Source organism: Rosa rugosa, chromosome 4, assembly GCF_958449725.1.
Source record: "Rosa rugosa chromosome 4, drRosRugo1.1, whole genome shotgun sequence".
NCBI lineage: Eukaryota > Viridiplantae > Streptophyta > Magnoliopsida > Rosales > Rosaceae > Rosa > Rosa rugosa.
Window position 1 is genome coordinate 57,172,004 of NC_084823.1, and position 17,655 is coordinate 57,189,658.

The 17,655-nt window shown below is 39.3% G+C and overlaps 5 protein-coding genes and 2 non-coding genes across 10 annotated transcripts; 5 read left to right on the top strand and 2 right to left on the bottom strand.

Moving 5' to 3' along the window:
• The first annotated feature begins 543 nt into the window (after positions 1-543).
• On the top strand, positions 544-4,151 carry LOC133743856 (zinc finger protein VAR3, chloroplastic). The gene is made up of 7 exons (XM_062171916.1): positions 544-1,053; positions 1,319-1,436; positions 1,625-1,971; positions 2,484-2,600; positions 3,100-3,216; positions 3,448-3,540; positions 3,633-4,151. The coding sequence occupies exons 1-7, from the start codon at positions 668-670 to the stop codon at positions 3,769-3,771; spliced, it is 1,317 nt and encodes a 438-aa protein (XP_062027900.1). The 5' UTR covers positions 544-667; the 3' UTR covers positions 3,772-4,151.
• A 520-nt stretch (positions 4,152-4,671) lies between these two features.
• On the top strand, positions 4,672-8,538 carry LOC133742279 (protection of telomeres protein 1b-like). Of its 3 annotated transcripts, none has more exons than XM_062169954.1 (11): positions 4,833-4,968; positions 5,530-5,615; positions 5,728-5,864; positions 6,194-6,377; positions 6,730-6,794; positions 6,929-7,017; positions 7,119-7,397; positions 7,487-7,572; positions 7,696-7,757; positions 7,963-8,115; positions 8,203-8,538. In XM_062169954.1, the coding sequence occupies exons 2-11, from the start codon at positions 5,552-5,554 to the stop codon at positions 8,413-8,415; spliced, it is 1,332 nt and encodes a 443-aa protein (XP_062025938.1). In that variant the 5' UTR covers positions 4,833-4,968; positions 5,530-5,551; the 3' UTR covers positions 8,416-8,538. The 3 variants fall into 3 exon arrangements, with proteins under 3 accessions (XP_062025936.1, XP_062025938.1, XP_062025937.1); XM_062169953.1 differs by lacking the exon at positions 4,833-4,968 and adding an exon at positions 5,173-5,418; XM_062169952.1 differs by lacking the exon at positions 5,530-5,615 and having other exon boundaries at positions 4,672-4,968.
• Positions 5,142-5,244, top strand: LOC133707592 (small nucleolar RNA snoR113). Its single transcript, XR_009845206.1, has one exon. It is a non-coding gene; the product is annotated as a small nucleolar RNA snoR113 (small nucleolar RNA).
• On the top strand, positions 5,336-5,437 carry LOC133707591 (small nucleolar RNA snoR113). Its single transcript, XR_009845205.1, has one exon. It is a non-coding gene; the product is annotated as a small nucleolar RNA snoR113 (small nucleolar RNA).
• Positions 8,539-8,625: 87 nt separating the features above from the next.
• LOC133742278 (ERAD-associated E3 ubiquitin-protein ligase component HRD3A) lies at positions 8,626-12,244 on the bottom strand. Its single transcript, XM_062169951.1, has 6 exons — positions 11,641-12,244; positions 11,041-11,532; positions 10,579-10,794; positions 10,010-10,333; positions 9,649-9,891; positions 8,626-9,132 (listed from the first exon to the last, which is right to left on the bottom strand). The coding sequence occupies exons 1-6, from the start codon at positions 12,205-12,207 to the stop codon at positions 8,908-8,910; spliced, it is 2,067 nt and encodes a 688-aa protein (XP_062025935.1). The 5' UTR covers positions 12,208-12,244; the 3' UTR covers positions 8,626-8,907.
• Positions 12,245-12,340: 96 nt separating this feature from the next.
• Positions 12,341-15,020, top strand: LOC133742282 (uncharacterized). 2 transcript variants are annotated; one of them, XM_062169956.1, is made up of 11 exons: positions 12,341-12,493; positions 12,585-12,677; positions 12,787-12,851; positions 12,994-13,051; positions 13,189-13,278; positions 13,420-13,504; positions 13,611-13,706; positions 13,853-14,037; positions 14,122-14,210; positions 14,486-14,585; positions 14,659-15,020. In XM_062169956.1, the coding sequence occupies exons 1-11, from the start codon at positions 12,443-12,445 to the stop codon at positions 14,701-14,703; spliced, it is 957 nt and encodes a 318-aa protein (XP_062025940.1). In that variant the 5' UTR covers positions 12,341-12,442; the 3' UTR covers positions 14,704-15,020. The 2 variants fall into 2 exon arrangements, with proteins under 2 accessions (XP_062025940.1, XP_062025941.1); XM_062169957.1 differs by having other exon boundaries at positions 12,997-13,051.
• A 143-nt stretch (positions 15,021-15,163) lies between these two features.
• Positions 15,164-16,945, bottom strand: LOC133742280 (uncharacterized). Its single transcript, XM_062169955.1, has 5 exons — positions 16,787-16,945; positions 16,631-16,680; positions 16,405-16,531; positions 15,996-16,100; positions 15,164-15,922 (listed from the first exon to the last, which is right to left on the bottom strand). Exons 1-5 carry the CDS (start codon positions 16,893-16,895, stop codon positions 15,300-15,302), a joined length of 1,014 nt encoding a protein of 337 aa, XP_062025939.1. The 5' UTR covers positions 16,896-16,945; the 3' UTR covers positions 15,164-15,299.
• Positions 16,946-17,655: the final 710 nt, after the last annotated feature.

The following is a 17,655-nucleotide window of genomic DNA, read 5'->3' on the forward strand; positions in this document are numbered from 1 at the left end:
CCACCCGAGGCGGGCTTTGCGGGCTTTTTAACGGGCCGGGCCGGGCTTTTAGCCCTCAGGGCCGGCGGGCCTCCATCGGCCCACTTGATCCGCGGGCTTTTTGATGAGGCCTACTCTCTTGGTGCTAGATTGTCCATTCCTATTAGGTGACCTTTAGTATATTATGATCGTGAATCAGCCACATTACATTTATTAATCTTATTGAACCTAATAAATTGATTTAGAAGCTGATAAATGAAACTTATCACCAACAAAGTTAACCGAACAAGCGATATATTCAGCGAAAATTGGACAATTCCAAAGATACTCAAGAAGTCAAGGGACATGAAAAAGTTGTGACCTGTTGGTAAGTTATACTTCCAACATTATAAAGGTTATGAGTTCGATTCTCACTGGTATATGTAGGTGGGGTGGGCTAGAGGTTTTTTTTTTATTAAGTAAAAGGACTGTTGAAGAATAAAAAATATTTTTATTTATAATTTTTCTTTCAAAACAATAAAAAAAAATCTTTCCGATTTTTATCCCCGTCTAAAACCCCGAGTTCTCCCCACTATGACAAAAACCCTTTTACTTGACCCACCAGTTTACCTTCAATCCTTCATCTTCCTCCATGCTCACTCTCTGAGCTCGACTAACACACTCCGTTATCCACACCCCACGCTCCACCATGTCCTCTGCTTCCAAGTTCATTCGCTTCGGCACCGCCCTCTTCCATTTTCCCAAACCAACTCTCTCTCCTCCTCCCCCTCCTTCCCTTCTCCCTCTCAAACCCTTCGCCACCTCACAATCTCTCCTCTTCTCCCGCCACTGCTCCTCCTCCTCCTCCGCCGCAGTCGCCTCCGTCGATACCTTCACCGCCACTGGCACCGAAGCCCCTGTGCACCACCCCTGGCCGGAGTGGGTGGCTTTCGTCGACGGGCTGAAGACCAAGGGCTACTTCATCAAACCGCCGCCGCCTGCGGAGGACGGCGAGAGTGACGGCGTGTATACGGACATGAATCAGTTGAAGGATGCTTGCCTTAGCTTTGCTCGTGACCGCTTTGATGTTTTCAAGTAAGATTCTTTTATGTATTCCTCTGTTTGAATCATGAGTCCCATTTCAATTTGGATGTTTTATTTGATCAAATTCTATGGCTTTTTGGATTATAGATGAAGTAGGACTGCATTATAAAGTGAATGCTCTAAAGAACATGAATTTTTGAGTTTTCGAGTGAATTCTTATATAACATTAACCAACTATGCACTAGTGCATGAGCATCTGAAGGTTTTGATCATTTCTTGCATGATTTTGACCTTTTGGTTTTTGATTTCTGTGCAGATCATTGTCTGTGGAAGACATTCAAGCACTTGTGGAGGGTGGATGTCCCAATCTGTTGCGAAAAGCTGTGAATTCAGGAAAGCGATTGAGATTGTACGTGAAGCTGGATGAAGGCGATGTATGTAATCTCTCTGATCTTCAAGATTTATGAATCATAGTTTGTTGATGGAAAGTGCACACATGCATATGAAAGCTATTTTTAGAATGTGAAAATGTAGAATGTAGGCGTTCTATGATGCTAAATTTATTTTGTTGTTGCATAAATGGAATTGTAGATTGTGAGTGGGATAATGCTTTCTTGTATAGGTTTGTGGTGGTTGCAATCTGCGAGGTTCCTGTGATAGAGCTTATGTTGTTCTTAACGAATCTGAAGCCGCTGCCCGCACAGTGGATATAGTGCGAATATTAATGTATTATGCACTAGATCCACTCGTTATTTCTGGGCAAGAGAAACCTCCTGGCAGAGAGCTTATAGAAACATCTGCAAGAAAACTGCTGTCCAGGTTGCTTCAACTCAGTGAAACAGCTGTTGACCCATCACTGCCAATGCCTGCGGCCAAAGTTCTTACGAAGAAAAAACCATCTGTTAGTTTCATGGATGATGAGCCGTCTCAAACTGCTGAAATGAAGAGAGGAGATTGGATGTGTCCCAGGTGAGTCACACCATATGGACGTTTCTTAGTTGACATAAATATTATATTTTAAACTACATATCTGCATTGCTTTAAGACTTGATTGGAGACTTAGGAGGTTTCATTTTGCTTTTCCCATATACGAACATATTAATGCTTTTCCCGTATACGAACATATTAATGCATATAGAAATGATATGGTGATGCTACCTGAGTGATATGGAGTCATATCCGTTTTCCATTCCTTATTTTTGAGATACAGACTTGGATTTCATGATTTACTCAGTCTTTGGCGTAATAGAGCATGAGTTTTTCTCTTTGTCTAAACAAGAAAATGCTTTGGTTCTACATGTGAGCCTTGAATTTATCACCACTATTTTTCCTTAACAAGTTTTCTTGTATTTGCTTGTGTCTGTCTATGCACCGTATCTTACATTTAGTTCCATTGCATTGTACTTGTAGTAACACATTCCTTGAAATTGAATCCCGGTTTCACTAGATTCTGAACCACTGTCTTTTCTATTGTATTGCAGGTGCAATTTTCTGAACTTTGCTAAAAATATAAGATGTCTAGAGTGTAAAGAAGAGGGCCCGCGAAAAGTTGATATGGGTGATGTTGAAATGAAAAAAGGAGACTGGGTCTGCTCTGAGTAAGTCATTTCTATTGCGAAATAACCATGTAATTCATTTTACTGTTTTAAAGTGGATCCAATATTATTAGACTTCTTTTGTTTTTGCCACTGCTCCAAAAAAGTAAAGTTTGAACCTTTGGAGTTTCTAAAGCTGTTGAATTTGATTATTGTACTTGTAATGTGTACAAGGTTTCCACCAACTCTTCTTCATCAATTTTGTTCGAGTAGCTGAAATCTGATAATGTTGATGTGATTGTCATACTTCAACATGGACAGAGCTATTTTGTATGTCATCTTCCTTAAGGATAGGTTGTTCACATGTGTCTAAGCGACTTCCCAATGCTGACTTTATATTGGGCTAGAGGTTTTGACTGCATGAGATGGAGATATAATGGAGCATAAAATTGTTTCATAAATTAGTGACACATGGAAGATTTGGAATATACTCGTGCTTTTTCTTAGTTTAGGCCACCACCACATTGGTTTCCGAGTTTTACATATCTTTATATTGTTACAGGTGCAATTTCATGAACTTCTCTAGAAATTTTCGCTGCCTAAAGTGCAAAACTCAAGGGCCAAAGCGACCCGGTATAGATGATGTCAAAATGAAGAAAGGAGACTGGAACTGCCCACAGTAAGTCTTCTCTCTGTCTTGGCAAAATGCAAAGATATTCAGCTAGCCAGCTTTACCCTAAGCTGGCACATCAAAAGCCCCGATCAACAATAATGTTCTTCTAAAACCCTAGAGGAACTGACCAAATCAGCAAGATTACCACTTTAGGAGGAGAACCAACACCACCAAATGCTCTACCTTTTTCATTTGTAATTTTAATTCTATTTTCATCAGTTAGCTTTTGTTTTCCAGGTGTGGGTTCATGAATTTTGCAAGCAAAAGGAATTGTTTGCGCTGTGAAGAGGTGCGGCCCAAGATAAACCCTGGAGATTGGGACTGTCCCTCGTAAGTCTCTCTTGGTCTTTGTTCGTGTGTGGCTTAGATTTAATATTTAGGTTGACTGTATACAAATTACTAAATGAATTGCATATTTGTAGATGTAATTTCATGAATTATGGGAGAAACACAGAATGCCTGAAGTGTAAATGTGAACGCCCTGAAGGAGAAACTACAGTATACCCTAAGAAGAAACTACATACCGAATATGAGGAGCAAATATGGAGGCGTCCTCGCTAGTGTCTTTTGCTTATAGAACAAAAACTTTGTTTTTATGGAGATTTTTTCAAGGCAGGTGGTGCAGGACATGATTACTCCTGGTGACCGAGCACTCATAATTATTCTGGTTTGTGATCACACAGAAGAGCACTCGGGTGTATTGATGATATGTCTGCAGTTTTGTTCATTAATTTTTGTATACTGGAGCAAGAACATTAGCATGTTTTTAGCTATAACTTATCCCCAGAACATTAGCATGAACTATGAACTTAAAGCTATTACGGAAGAGTATTTCTTCATAATTTTCACTTAACAATCTCTTAGAATTGTAATTAGTCAGTCTTCATCTTTGTCAATACTGTTCTTGTGACAGTTAATGAACAATTATCTTCTTACTATCATGTCGAATAGCTTTTCCAAAACAAACTCAAGCATGCATGAGATTTTGTTGCTTTGCGAAAACTGGCGCAACATTTAGATCACTGCAAAGTTATTATTATTATTATTTTTTTATCAAATGAAGTGATTTAAATTTATGCGGAAGAAAACATTACAAGTGGTACGAATGATATAAACAGGCGGCACTAACGGGCCAACTTGTAACATAATGTCAGACCAGCAGATTTGAACTTAGTTGTCAACGTTCTTAACGACGACATAAAAGCTACACACTCTCCAGTACATCATAAGACTAGAAAAACAGTCAATCCAACCAATAAAGAGTCCCAAACCGATAGAGGACCAACATTGTTGGTGAAGAGAACGTCGGCACACCAACGGAGTCATCACTCGAAACCCATAAAAGTTGTACGTGTGCTTACTTCATGTTCATGGCTCAAGGTTAATAGCTCAAAATCAGTACTTTGTGTACACCCAAAAAAAAAGAAAAAGAAAAAGAAAAAGAAAAGAGAAATAGGAATTATCTGTGATGGCGAGAAAGCCCTTCTGAGGAAGCAGACTTGATTCGGAGCTCGAGGGCAGATGTTGTAATTTGGCATAGTGCGCGAACATTTTTAACTCTCTTCCTCTCTTTCCCTCCCTTCGAGAAACAAAACCCTAGAAGAGAGAGAGAGTGAGGCAGTAGAGCTACGATGTCGTCAATGCGCGACCTCTACCACTTCACCAAGATCAGAGCCGCCCGGAATGTTAAACGCGGCAAAGTTAACATCATCGGCGTCGTTCTCGAGCACGGATTTCCCAGAAAGTCCAAAGGCACCGGTAAATTTTCCCTTTTTAGTAGTAATGTGCTCGGAGAATGCTCGATTCTTCTTCACGGTTTGTTCTAGTCTGCGGAGTCGTAATGTGTTCTGATGTTCATTTTTGTAGTCCAGAGAGTTTGGTTTTGTTTGATTGATTGGTTTTAGAGCTATTTTATGAATCTGGGGGTGTGGTGGCTATGATGAAACAAAGGCCGGACTTACGGCTGCCGCCGATATTGGTTTCGGTAGTAGATTGATGATACTCTTGACGTGAAGGTGTTGTTTGCTGAGCCACTGCTTGCTGAAACTGTGCTCTGTATTTGATGCATGGTGTTAATTTTTGTTTTTGATTGAGTTTGAGTGATTGCAATGATGTACATTTGTGGTGGCTATGATGAAACAAAGGCCGGACTTACGGCTGCCGCCTGATATTGGTTGGTAGTAGATTGATGAGACTCTTGACGTAAAGGTGTTGTTTGCTGAGCCACAGCTTGCTTTCTTCCTTGTTTGTTTTCACATTTCTGCTAAATATATGCTCTGCATTTTATGAGGTTTTGCGTAATTTTGGGTTGCATGTTAGGTAATTGCAATTATTCAAATGTATGACTTTTGTTGTGGCGATGATAAACGAAAGCCAGAGGTACAACATCGTAGATTGGTACAAAGGTGTTAATCGATCAGCCATTGCTTGCTTTGTTTAATAAATTTGGCTAAAGCAAAAGATGCAAAATGTTAGAATCTATTTGTATATTGATTATTTTGGTCACATCTTTTGCAGATTGGTATTACTTCGTGAGGATAATTGATGAGACTTATCATGATATTGGGTTACCCGTTCATATATTCTTTGAAACTATGGATAGAAGTCCTCGTGTTTTGTCTCCTGGAGACATAATTCAATTTCAAAGTGTTACGGTAATTTGCCAGTTAAAGCCATTTTATCTATGCTATTTCTTGCTTCATTCAAATCGACAAATGATTGAATTTGTATTGATTCTTCTTTTCAAGTATCAATTGAAAATTGGAAGAAAATTGTTCTAATTTTAATAAAATAAATTCATTCTCTTTTAAACCATAAACTTTCACCTTGGTACGACTTAGTAAATACAGAATAAGTCAGAATATACATGTTTCCTCAATCTTTTATGATACATGAACACAAACAGTTGCCAAGCATTTTGTATTTGTTAGACCTTACATTATGAATCATGGTTTAATTTGACCTGATGCATACTGTTTTGCAGGTGAAAGTTTTTGGAGATGAAATGTCTGCAGTTTATAACAAGCAGTACTCTAGCTTTTCCCTGTATGACGGAAGAGATGGTAGTGTTCCTTATCAGACTTCTCAAAGATTCCGCGAAAGGGACCTAGACAAGAGATTTGTCACAGACTTGAGAAGATGGTTTCGGGATTTCCCTATTGATGAAGGTATTGTGGAAAGAAATAGTATAATCTTCATTTATATACATTTATGGATTAATAATATTCCAAAACAAATTAAAATGTCATGGTTATTGATGATAAATGTTGACATGATTCTAAAGGATGACATGCTACATATTAGAGTTATGTAATATGAATTTGGTTAAAGTTCCAAATGAATTGGGATTTTGTAATGATATATATATATATATATATATACCTACATTCTGAAAGTTATCAGAGTCTAGACGTGCGATGGCAGGGATGTATGCTTCTTAATGATTTTGATTGGTGAAGAAGTTAGTCATTATGCATCATTGCTCATTTAATTTTCATAAAAATGTATGTGCTTTTGTAGGCCCAAGTAATTTCTCTTTCGCGAGACAATTGACAGAGGGAGAGCATTTTAATTTGTTTTGTAAAGTAAGTCTATCATTTTTGGTATATATGTATCCTCATTACAATATAGTTTTGTTGATAAACATCCAACTAGGTTAACTTGCTTATTTCTCTTTGCATACTGAGTACAAATTCTTTCTCTTGTTATATATCTCAAGGTACTTTATGTCTATGAAGGAGCTGGAAGTCAGTGGACAGCCTTTGTTTGGGATGGAAGTGATGCTCCTCCAGCCATAATTCACAAAAAGTAATAGCAATAATCATCCATGTTTGGGGGTCTGAATGAGAGGGTACTCAAAAAAGTTATGTTTGACTGATATACTAAATCATGCAAGTTCTGAATCGCAGGCTCTCAGAGGAGATGCACCAGCCATTAGCTCTACATTTGGAATCTTTTTCCTTAGCAAGAGATATTGTATGTAGCTTTCCAACTTTAGGAACCGTGTTAAGGGTGATATCTCAAGATATTGAGCCAGACTTCCTTCCTTTGTTGAGAGCTGGCAACTGGGTAAAACTTACAAATTTGATGTGTGAATTGCATGATGGACTATGGCGTGTTGTGTTGACTCAGTACTCTAGGATTCATTATGCATCAAATGGGGATCAATTCAAACCTCAGCCACAAAGGTTGTGTTTAGTATACACATTTTCATCATATTGTTATCTATTGCATTGTTTGGTTGCATAACCTACTAAAATACTCGTATATTGATCAGGTTATATGATGAGCGGTTGTTACGAAATCCTAGAAATTTGAGACGAATGCCACAATGGAGCTTACCTTGGCCTTCTCGAATTACAGGTAGCACATTGTTGATTTCTTAGTGTTATAGAGAATTTTCAAGTTTTCCAACTTCTGCCATTTTTTTTAATTTATATTTTGGAACTTATCTTATGATGCTGACGAGGTTCTTTGCTCTCCTAGAGGTTGATATTGATGATGATTGTGAATTTCGTACCTTAATGGATGTTGTCACGAGTACGGAGGTATCTCATCTATCTCACATCCCATACTTTCTCATTGAGATTTTTAATTGTTTTGTTTGCTTATTTAAAAATCGTCTCACTTCCCTTTACAGTTGTATTATGTGGATTTATATTCCTGTCTCACTATAGTAACTTGCACATTATTTGCTAATAATGTATGTTATTTCATAATCACTTGTCTTTTTAAATTACAAATCTTATATAGGTGATGGTTGGTTATAAGTGCGTTGTTCGTGTTGTATCGGTTTTGCCATGCCGGGCAATGGACTATCACTACCCTAATGGGGTCCTTAGAATTAGACTAACGTTAGAAGACCCAACTACCAGAATTCATGCCTTTTTGTATGCCGAAGATGGGGTAAGAATCCATTTTAGTAATTTTGTTTATCAGTTGATATTTGCGTAAGTATTTCTATTCTGATCATTAATATATATTTTTTTATAGTTGAAGTTTTTCAATGGACCTTCATCTGATGAGGTATTGAGTACAAAGCGAAATGCACTGGTAGGAGCTTCTGCAAATATTGATGGAGAGGAAGAAGAGGATACTCCTCGAAACCCACCTTGGGTGCAGGTTTGTTTAAGGGCGCAATATCAAATTGAAGGTGACTTAGAGAGTAGGGAGTACATAGTATTTGGCACGAAGCTTAGAGATTAGAGTACATGCTTATATGATTAACCTATTTTGGAAGAGAGAATATTTGTAATACAACTCTTGTAACTGGTTTTATATCTAATATGTATATATTCCAGAAAGACCTATCTTAATTGTCATTGCCTATTTTTCTTGATGGTGGTCTTCTGAAAAAAAAATTTAACGTAAAGAGTAATGACTTAAAGTCCAACCGAAGTTTGCAACTCGGACAAGAGAAAAGAACTGTAGTTGGCAACTATAAAATTAAAATCCAATGCAAGTACATGGTTTAAATATGCAAGGCGAGAGCTGTCATATCCTAACTCAAATCTCTCTATTTAATTCTCTATGGTACAACGCTAAAAATGAAGGTTTCCTTTCTTTTCCATACAAATTCAAGAGCACCAGATTCCTGCCTGTACATCATATAACCTAGAGGAAAATATTTGTTGTTAACACAGAGCGACAAAAAAGCCATTTAATTTTTGAACCAGTGAAGGCACCATTCCTATAAAACTAAATGACAGGTGCAGGTGCAACAAGCTCATTTGGTTGGTGCGGCATAGCCACTCCAGCAGGGACTACTACAGCATGCCTGCGTTGTCGCTCACGGAGATATAGGACAGTGAGGAGACAAACAAAAAGAGTCAATATTGTTGCATTTCCTTCCTCCAGCAACACGTCATCTATCCATTCTTCCAATTTTGGATAGACTTCAGGCAATGAGTCGATCAAATGGACCTGCATTTAAAACCAAAAGGAGAAAAAGGGCCAATGAAGGAAAGTTCCAGGAAATTAAACAATCTAAGTTCAGATTTTGAAATGGAAGTTACAGATTAAGAATGCACTTCAAAAGAATTCATTGCAAATAAAGGAATTTACGTTCTAAAGAATAAAGGACCATGAGCAATGCCTAACTTCACTTGATTTGACTAAACATGGGTTCGCAATTCATATCGTAGAGGTCGACTATCTCAGTGTTTATACTTAATTCTATGAGTATAATAACGCAATTTCTCGTTCAGAAAGATTCCTGGGAAAGACAACTTAAATATCTGAGCTGCCAGTTAACACTATGATGGTATGGTGTTTCACATGCGCCGAAGGGGTTTATCTTGGGCCTAGGAAGCCTTTGGGTTCCCCTTGACAAAGTCAAAAAATGATGGTATGGTGTACTATAAATCTACACTGGTTGGAAGATATCAATGATTACCAAAACTATTATTCCAGAAGGCAGTGAGAAAGCAAAGAACTTACCAGAAAACCATCGGCATAATTCTTTCGTATCCATAAGCTTGCAAGGGCTAGCGTGACTGGTAACTTTGCTGCTGGATCAATCTCTAGGGCTTGATCATAGAAACGTTTGGCAAGATGGAGATCCAAAGGTAATCCTTGTCCATGCTCATGCATGTAGCCGAGGTTGAACATGGCCTGTGCATTAGATTGGGACTTAGCATGCTTGTAAGCCTCTGCTGCACGTTCAAAATCCCTCTCAGTACCCTAAGAAACGAAGAAACAGAAATAGTCAAGCAGATATGAAGCTGCAAAAGTCAAATGAAATATCTTGAAGACTTGAACCTAGCTAAATGATGAGCATATTTCATCTTGTGACACCTACCTGACCATAGTAATATGCATCCCCAATCAGCAAAGCAGCATGTTCGTTACCCTGCTCAGATGCTTGCCACCACAAAGAATGTGCCCGCTGATGCCTTTCTGCATCTGTACAAAAGCCAGATTCTCCCATGCACATGCTATGTTCTCCGTACTTGTCAAGAATCCATGCAGCGTTACTTTGCGCTACCTCATACCCTAACTCAGCCATCCTTGAGTATAAGAAAAATGCCTTCCCCACATCCCCCTTTAAGTATGACTCCAGTGCCCATCTGGACAAGGAACTCCATGGCCCCCTTTCAGCAACTAGTTTGTACAACACAGTAGCCTGAAACCAATGAAATTATATCATGAAGTGAACTAGAGTAAACATATCGATATGGGTGTTGGTGCAACTTCAGATCGTTACAATTAAAAGCAAATGACAAAACAATTTCATTTCAACAAGTAATTTTTTTTTTCTCTTAGCAGAAATGAGAGCAAGTGTAAACAGAGAAAACAAAAATATAATACGCACAGCACACACATCATTGTAATGAAAAGCTAAAGGAAAAATTAAAATTGTGAGTTTACCCTGGGAAGATTTTTCTTAAGCCCCACTCCAGCATGAAACATCTTTGCAAGCTGGTAGAATGCCTTTGGTTGACCGTGATTAGCAGCCACTATAAAGTACTGGCATGCAAGTTTCACATCTCTTTTTACCCCAATCCCTTTGAGATAAAGTACTCCCAAGTTATAGTGCCCGCCAGCATCTCGATTCTCAGCAGCCTTCTCAAAGTACTCTTTTGCCTATAACAATGAGGATCAAACACATGAATCAGTCTACAAATGAATCTGACTTTATACCACTAACAACAATTACAAAATTCAAGGAAATATGCTCTGAAATATTACAAGGTTTGGATTTTATTCTCAGGGATCATACCACTGAACACGATAACTGTAACAACAATTCCAATGCCATATTTCACAGAGCACATAAAACAAATGAAGCTTTAAAACACATATAGACATAGGAGCCAGGTGTATTCTTACCTTAGTGTAGTTCTTCTTCTCCACTCCATATCCTTTAACGTACAAATAGCCCATCCCATTATAAGCCGAATACAGTTCTTGTTTAGATGCTAATGTAAGCCACTCCAGAGCCTTAGTGTAATTCCTCTCAACCCCAGCTCCTCTAGCATAAATCTCACCAAGAAACTCCATAGCCCTAGGCTCTCCCTTCTCCACAGACTTGAGAAACCACGACAATGCCTTAGCGTGGTCACGGCGCAACCCTCTGAGCCCGAAATAGTAAAAGAGGCCAATCTTATACATTGCCAGAGAATTCCCCTTCTGAGCCTGATACTCCAGAATCTGAAAGTCCTCATCTTCTTCGCCTCGGCTTTTCCTCAATGCCTCCTTATTCTCTTCAGCTCCATTGTGGATCCTCACCGGCTCAATCACCGGAGAGTCCTTTGAAATCAAGAAGCTATTCACAGCTGCCTCGGCTAATTCCGAGTACAGCTTCACCGCTTTCTCAAACATCTGCAACGTAAAAACAACACTAACATCATCATCCCCCAGCATTTCCTTTATCATCATCAATTGAACATGAAAATCGTAAAATTTATATAGCTATAGAGTTTTCCATACATCTTGCCTAAAGTAAGTATAAGCCAGAGCCATCTTCGACTGCATATTGCCGCCGTCCGCGGCGAAGTAATGGTACGTGAACGCCTTGGCCTTGTTCTGCTTCCTCATCTGTCCCGTGCCGAACAGAAACCCGAGCACGGACCGCGCGTGAGGCACACCGCGGGCAGCGGACGCCTCGATCTCGGAAACCGCGTCCTCCATGAGCGCCGTGTCGCCGGAGCTGACGGAGTCGACCAATTTCGACACGGTGGAGTAGTACTCCTTGTCCGGGTGGGCGGCCAGGTCGGGCTTGAACGGGTCGGGTTCGAAGATGGGACGCCACGAGCCCGGGTCGAGCTCCTCCTCGGATTGCGGATACGCCGAGTCGCCGAACTCGTCCCAGTCGGCCGAGTCATTCTGAGTCGGATCGGTGGCGGGAGAGTCGCCGCCGTCGGCCGGGTTAGCGGCGTTTAAGAGGTCGTCTGGTGAGAGAACCAGAACAAACGGCCGCGCGAAAATCGTGACGGCGGAGAGAGAGAAAACCGCCACCGCCGCGAAAACCAGTTTCCGATTCACCAGATTCATCATCTCTCAACGATTTGAAGAAGAAGAAGAAGACCAACAAGTAAGATTGAGATGTTAGTTATATATATATATTTTTTTTTTGTATTACAGTTACTACTTGCCACGTAGAAGGCCGTCAAGTAACCAATAAAACGCCGCCACGTCATCCTCCTCTCCATAGCCAAAGCCAAAGCCGCTTCTGTCTTCTTGTATTAGCAGCAGAGTTGCTGACTTGCTTTGGCTGGCTGCGTCGTTAACAATGTCGATTGAGCTCAAGCTTTCCCGGATTAATCGAGTTTATCGTCCTTGTGTAATTCTCTGTCTTTGAAATTCTTTACCATTTTATTTATTTTATATTAATGATGATGATGATGATGATGATGATGAAAGGTGATATTCAGGAACTGGTTGAGGGCAAGATCATAGTGAAGTCTTCGTCTTCAATCTCGCACTATGGAATTCGCATCGCGGTTGATGGATCTGTCAGCTTGCAGGTTCGAATTTCACCGTCCGTGTTATAAAATGAAACGTAGTTTCTGGGTTTAACTTCAGAAACTGGGGTAAAGGTGAATTAAAGGTTTTCTTATTTTTGTTGTTGTGAAGGTTCGGGGAGGGACGGCCGGAGTTATAGAGACTTTGGTTGGTGCTGCCAAGCCTATTTCGATTCTGTGAGTGACATCTTTCTTAGTAGTATGCTTTGTTTTAAATTATGTAAGGAAAAATGGAGTGAAGTTTCATGTGTTTCTGGTGTCTCCTGTTTTGGCTAATATGGAAGCGTTCTGCAACCGATTTGTTTTTCTCACTTGAAAGCAGGAACAAAATTGTTGACCTTAGACCTGCTGGAAAGATTGCTTCAGGCATAACCGAGGTACGAACAACAAGTAGTTTTAACTTTAGAAGTGTATCCTCTAGCTAGCCACTTTCGATTTTCCAGTTGCAGTAAATTATGGTGGATTCGAATTCCTATTATACCATTTGCGAATTAAAGTTCTGTGTTTGTGGCAGATACCGTTTTCCATGCATATCAGGCAACCAAGAGAAGATAACCTCGAAAAGTTCTATGAGACGTTCCATGGAGGAAATATTAACATTCAGGTGCATCTTTCTGCCTTGGAAAGTACAGATGTTCAGTAGGTAACCCTATTAGTTGGGAATGTATCATTGCTTCTGATTGCCTTTGAAATGCGTTTTCCTTTTTCATACTTAACCGAGACATGATAATGAATTGTGCCATAGTATTTAGTGACTGTAGATATATCGAGAGGATACCTGTATAAGTCGTTATCTACAACAATGGAGTTCATAGTTGAAAGTGATAAAGGTATGTATTGACTATAGATTAAGATGCTATCTGATTTTATTCTGTGTGGTTTCATTTACATATATTAGTTAAAAGTAACTTGCTTTCTGATTTTGTATTTAATCAGCTGATGTAATTGAGCGACCAGTTTCTCCGGAGATGGTTGTCTTTTACATTACTCAGGATACCCAAAGACATCCGCTACTTCCTCAACTGAAATCAGGTTTGCTGGTTACTTCCTGTTATATCCTATCCATCTCTAGTTACTGTTCTTAAAAGTTTGGAGTATTGTCAGCCTTTATTATTGGAAAGGGAATGCTCATTTTCTTTTTCATGATACCATGACTGACAAGAGGTATTGCTGAATAGGTGGATTTCGAATCATTGGAAAAATGGCCACTCAATGTTCTTTATCGGATCCTGTTAGTGGTGAACTAACAGTAGAAGCATCTGCAGTTCCAATTTCTTCCATTGATATACACTTGCTTCGTGTAGAGTCAATCCTTCTAGGGGAGAAAATTGTGACTGAGAAGTCTGTGGTTCAGACTACACAGGTATGTACCCTTTCTTATCTTTTCAACATATATAACTCAATTTACTTGTCATAACAACTCTACCGGTTGTTTTTCATATATCAGATAGCAGATGGAGACGTCTGTCATAATATGACTCTGCCCATTCATGTTATACTTCCCCGTCTTTTGACATGTCCTACAGTCTCAGCAGGGTGAGTTGCCAATAACAAAATATATTCACCTCAAAATCCTATTTTAGTGTGAATTGTTTTTGAAATATTAAATTATACTGAAAACCGGAATAGAGCAATCCTAATTGGTAGTACCATGCTTACAAAACTCAACATGGCATTTGATTGAAGTATTTTGGGATCAAGTAAAGAATAATTCTGATTGCCATACAGTTTTTCTCCATGCTTGTGTTATTTAGGAATGACTGATATTGTTTAAGATAAATGTCACAAATCCTTGTTAACTATTTGTGCAGGCCATTCTCGATTGAATTTAAAGTTGTCATAGTCATAACATTTCAGTCAGAGGTAGCCAAATTGCATTCAAAATCTGATCCTACAACTCCCAGACTATGGGTAAGCATCATTTTAGATATTGATTCAAACTGATAGATTTTAGTGCTGTTGTAATTCTCTTCCCCAATCTCAGCTTGCAATGGAGACTCTACCGCTTGAACTTGTTAGAACAAGGTAAGATGAGCTGGACAAAGGTTACAAACAGGATTGAAACATCTACAGGGTTCGTTGAACTCCTCCCTTCCCTCATTTGACCCATCTTGGTGAGGACTCCCCAGATGTCAGGCCTCTTGGTATTTGTGTCAAGTTTTTCGGCTTCATGCCCCTTGCCAAAAAGAATAACATAAGCACATTCGAAATCTGTATGGTAATTTTAGCTTCATCTAGGCGAGTCCAATTCTTTGTATGGGTACCTGCCTTGAGATGCTGATCTTTTTGTAAAAAATGAGTTTGAAACAAAAAATCTTTGATGAATGAACGTCCTTATTTACCATGTATTGTTAGAATTCTTTAGTTCGGATAAACTGATTTTCTCAATTGGATTGTAGATTTGTAGTCGATAATAATTTGCACATCAGCATGCCAAACTCATCAAAATATTCATGAAATTGAAATTTTGAACAAGGTCAACTAGAAAGTACTCAGACAATGCATTCACCGACTTTATTATCAAGAGATTCGTCTCCTTAACAATTGAACCCAGCAAGCAGACCATATGTAAAACCAAACCCGATGTCTACTCCTCAAAAGAGTACTGCAACAACTTACACTACCTCACTCAACTGAAAACTCGAACAACATGGTGTTTCTATACTTCTCACCAGGTTGGACAACAACAGATGGGAAGTTTTGAGTGTTGATTGCATTTGGGAATCCCTGAGTCTCCAAGCAGAGCCCTGCATGCTTATTATAAACAGCACCTGCTTTACCTTGAACACAATCGACATAATTCCCAGTGTAAAACTGCATCCCAGGGGCATTGCTCCATAGGTTAAGGACCCTTGAGCTGGAAGGGTCTCTCACTTTAGCAGCATGTTTCAAACCTTCCTTCTCTTCCCCACAATCAAGCACATAGTTGTGATCGTACCCTAGTCCAACCTCATGGATGGACTCACCGACCCTCCTCTCAGCAGTGAAATCAAAGGGGGTGCCTTTAACTGGCATGATTTCACCTGTGGGAACTGTGTTTTCATCCACAGGGGTAATGTGGTTAGCCCATATTTGAACTCTGTGGTCAAGTACGTCGCCTGAGTTATGGCCAGCCAAGTTCCAGTAAGTGTGCTGAGCTAAGCTGATAGGGGTAGGCTTGTTCTCAGGCACTGCTTCCATGTCGAGTCGCATGGTAGTGCTTGAAGTAAGTGTATAAGTTGCAGTCACAGAAACACTCCCGGGGTAACCTATTTCCAGCAAAAAACATCAGACCGCAACACAGAGAAAGAAAGAAAGAAAGAAAAAGGACAGAGATATAACCTTCCTCCCCATCATGACTCTGATATTTGAAAGTAATGGATGGCTTGTCGCCCTTCTTATGTTCGGCTACCTGCCATATCTGCTTGTCATAACCCTTGTTACCACCTAAAGAGAAACACAGGCAACATCAGAAAATGCACCACATAAATTCAGTTGTTCCAAAACACACCAAGCAAACCGCATATGATGATTCATTAATAACAATCAGACCCATCTTCCTGTAAGCATCATTATTACTATGATATCAATGCCAATCACAAACCTTGTTCCTCCACAAATGCAATATGCAGATCAGTCCATTAGTTGCACATAAAACATGCAAAGATCCAATTAAGTATTCCATGATTTGATTCTCAACTTTTTACGTAGCAGATCTCGGCTAATCGAAACAGGACAGAGGGATCCATACCATGGAGACTGTTTGGAGGCCTGTTGAGAGACACAGAGTAGTCAGTTCCATTGAGTGTAAACTTGCCATCCTTGATCCTATTGGCGACCCGGCCCACAATGCAGCCAAAATAAGGAGCCAGCCCTTTCTGATTACCATCCACATGCAAACATCATCAAATCTAAATCCAACATACAAACACCCCAGAATCAAATTCCGATCGAAAAAAATAATATGAGAAATTTACCAAATAGGGCTCAACAGAGTCGAATCCAAGAACAACATCAGCCGATTTTCCTTCAAAAGCCCACAATCGAATCCAAAACATCAGCAACATTCATCAAAAACTGGAACTTTACAGTGAAATCAACAACCAAACAGGGAGTGAAGGGTAATTTCTCACCGTCTTTGCCAGGAACGGACAGGGAGGTGATGGTGCAGCCCAGGTTGGAGATGAGGACTCGCATGGTGCCATTGTTGAGTTCAAAGATTTCTGCTTTCTGATCTGCCATATGCCTCTTTTCTGTTTCTCTTTTCTGTTTCTGTTTCTATTGGGGCATGGATTGGATTGGATTATATATATACATACGTGTGCAGCTTTAGTTTTAAACGGAATGGTCACGTCATGTCTTCTAGATATGTTGCCACGTATGTTTCCTAGTTTATCCTGTACTGTAGAAAAATCCGTATCCTGTGCGATCTCTCTCTTCTTCTCGTATTATTCTACTTATCCTCAAATTTTTGTACTCAATCCCATAATCCAAGTACGATTCCAAGTTTCCAACTTGAATTGTTCGTTGATTACCCTAATAGTGTCAAGTTACTAATTTTTAGAGCTTTAGGGCTACCTAGATAGTGATACAATTCTGTCGTGCCCTCCAATTATGATAGTTGTGTTACATATTTTTACGATTAATATATTCACACTCAACTTCCTTAAAAAAAAAAAAATGACTTTGACTTAATATTGATAAATAGGAATTTGAGCTGATTTGACTTGATAGGATATAAATAATTCGTCGGTAAAAATATTCCTCGTATATACATTTTTTTTTTTGGTTGAAAAACTTGAAATATATATACATCCTCGATTTTAATTGTTTCGGATGACTTCATTAAACGAGTTTGATTTCCCAACTTCGATTCGTCGGTGGACTCGCTTGGCTCTTAAACGAACAATACGGAAGTTTGGAATCCAAGAAAGCCGAGAGGAAATGCAGAAGATTTTCAGATTGAGCATAGGTTAGGCCAAATCATTATCAACATGAGCTA

Bases quoted from the DNA above. Each gene is read 5' to 3' on its own strand.
- LOC133743856 (XM_062171916.1), top strand. From the start codon at position 668: ATGTCCTCTGCTTCCAAGTTCATTCGCTTCGGCACCGCCCTCTTCCAT. The intron at 1,054-1,318 runs GTAAGATTCTTT...ATTTCTGTGCAG, and splicing joins GACCGCTTTGATGTTTTCAA to ATCATTGTCTGTGGAAGACA. The intron at 2,601-3,099 runs GTAAGTCATTTC...ATATTGTTACAG, and splicing joins GGAGACTGGGTCTGCTCTGA to GTGCAATTTCATGAACTTCT.
- LOC133742279 (XM_062169952.1), top strand. From the start codon at position 4,842: ATGTCGTCAATGCGCGACCTCTACCACTTCACCAAGATCAGAGCCGCC. The intron at 7,758-7,962 runs GTATCTCATCTA...AATCTTATATAG, and splicing joins ATGTTGTCACGAGTACGGAG to GTGATGGTTGGTTATAAGTG. The intron at 8,116-8,202 runs GTAAGAATCCAT...ATTTTTTTATAG, and splicing joins TTTTGTATGCCGAAGATGGG to TTGAAGTTTTTCAATGGACC.
- LOC133742278 (XM_062169951.1), bottom strand. From the start codon at position 12,207: ATGATGAATCTGGTGAATCGGAAACTGGTTTTCGCGGCGGTGGCGGTT. The intron at 11,533-11,640 runs GTATGGAAAACT...TTTACGTTGCAG, and splicing joins ATACTTACTTTAGGCAAGAT to ATGTTTGAGAAAGCGGTGAA. The intron at 10,795-11,040 runs GTAAGAATACAC...TCATTGTTATAG, and splicing joins AGAAGAAGAACTACACTAAG to GCAAAAGAGTACTTTGAGAA.
- LOC133742282 (XM_062169956.1), top strand. From the start codon at position 12,443: ATGTCGATTGAGCTCAAGCTTTCCCGGATTAATCGAGTTTATCGTCCT. The intron at 13,505-13,610 runs GTATGTATTGAC...GTATTTAATCAG, and splicing joins CATAGTTGAAAGTGATAAAG to CTGATGTAATTGAGCGACCA. The intron at 14,038-14,121 runs GTATGTACCCTT...TTCATATATCAG, and splicing joins CTGTGGTTCAGACTACACAG to ATAGCAGATGGAGACGTCTG.
- LOC133742280 (XM_062169955.1), bottom strand. From the start codon at position 16,895: ATGGCAGATCAGAAAGCAGAAATCTTTGAACTCAACAATGGCACCATG. The intron at 16,101-16,404 runs GTATGGATCCCT...GTTTCTCTTTAG, and splicing joins GCCTCCAAACAGTCTCCATG to GTGGTAACAAGGGTTATGAC. The intron at 15,923-15,995 runs GTTATATCTCTG...TGCTGGAAATAG, and splicing joins GAGTCATGATGGGGAGGAAG to GTTACCCCGGGAGTGTTTCT.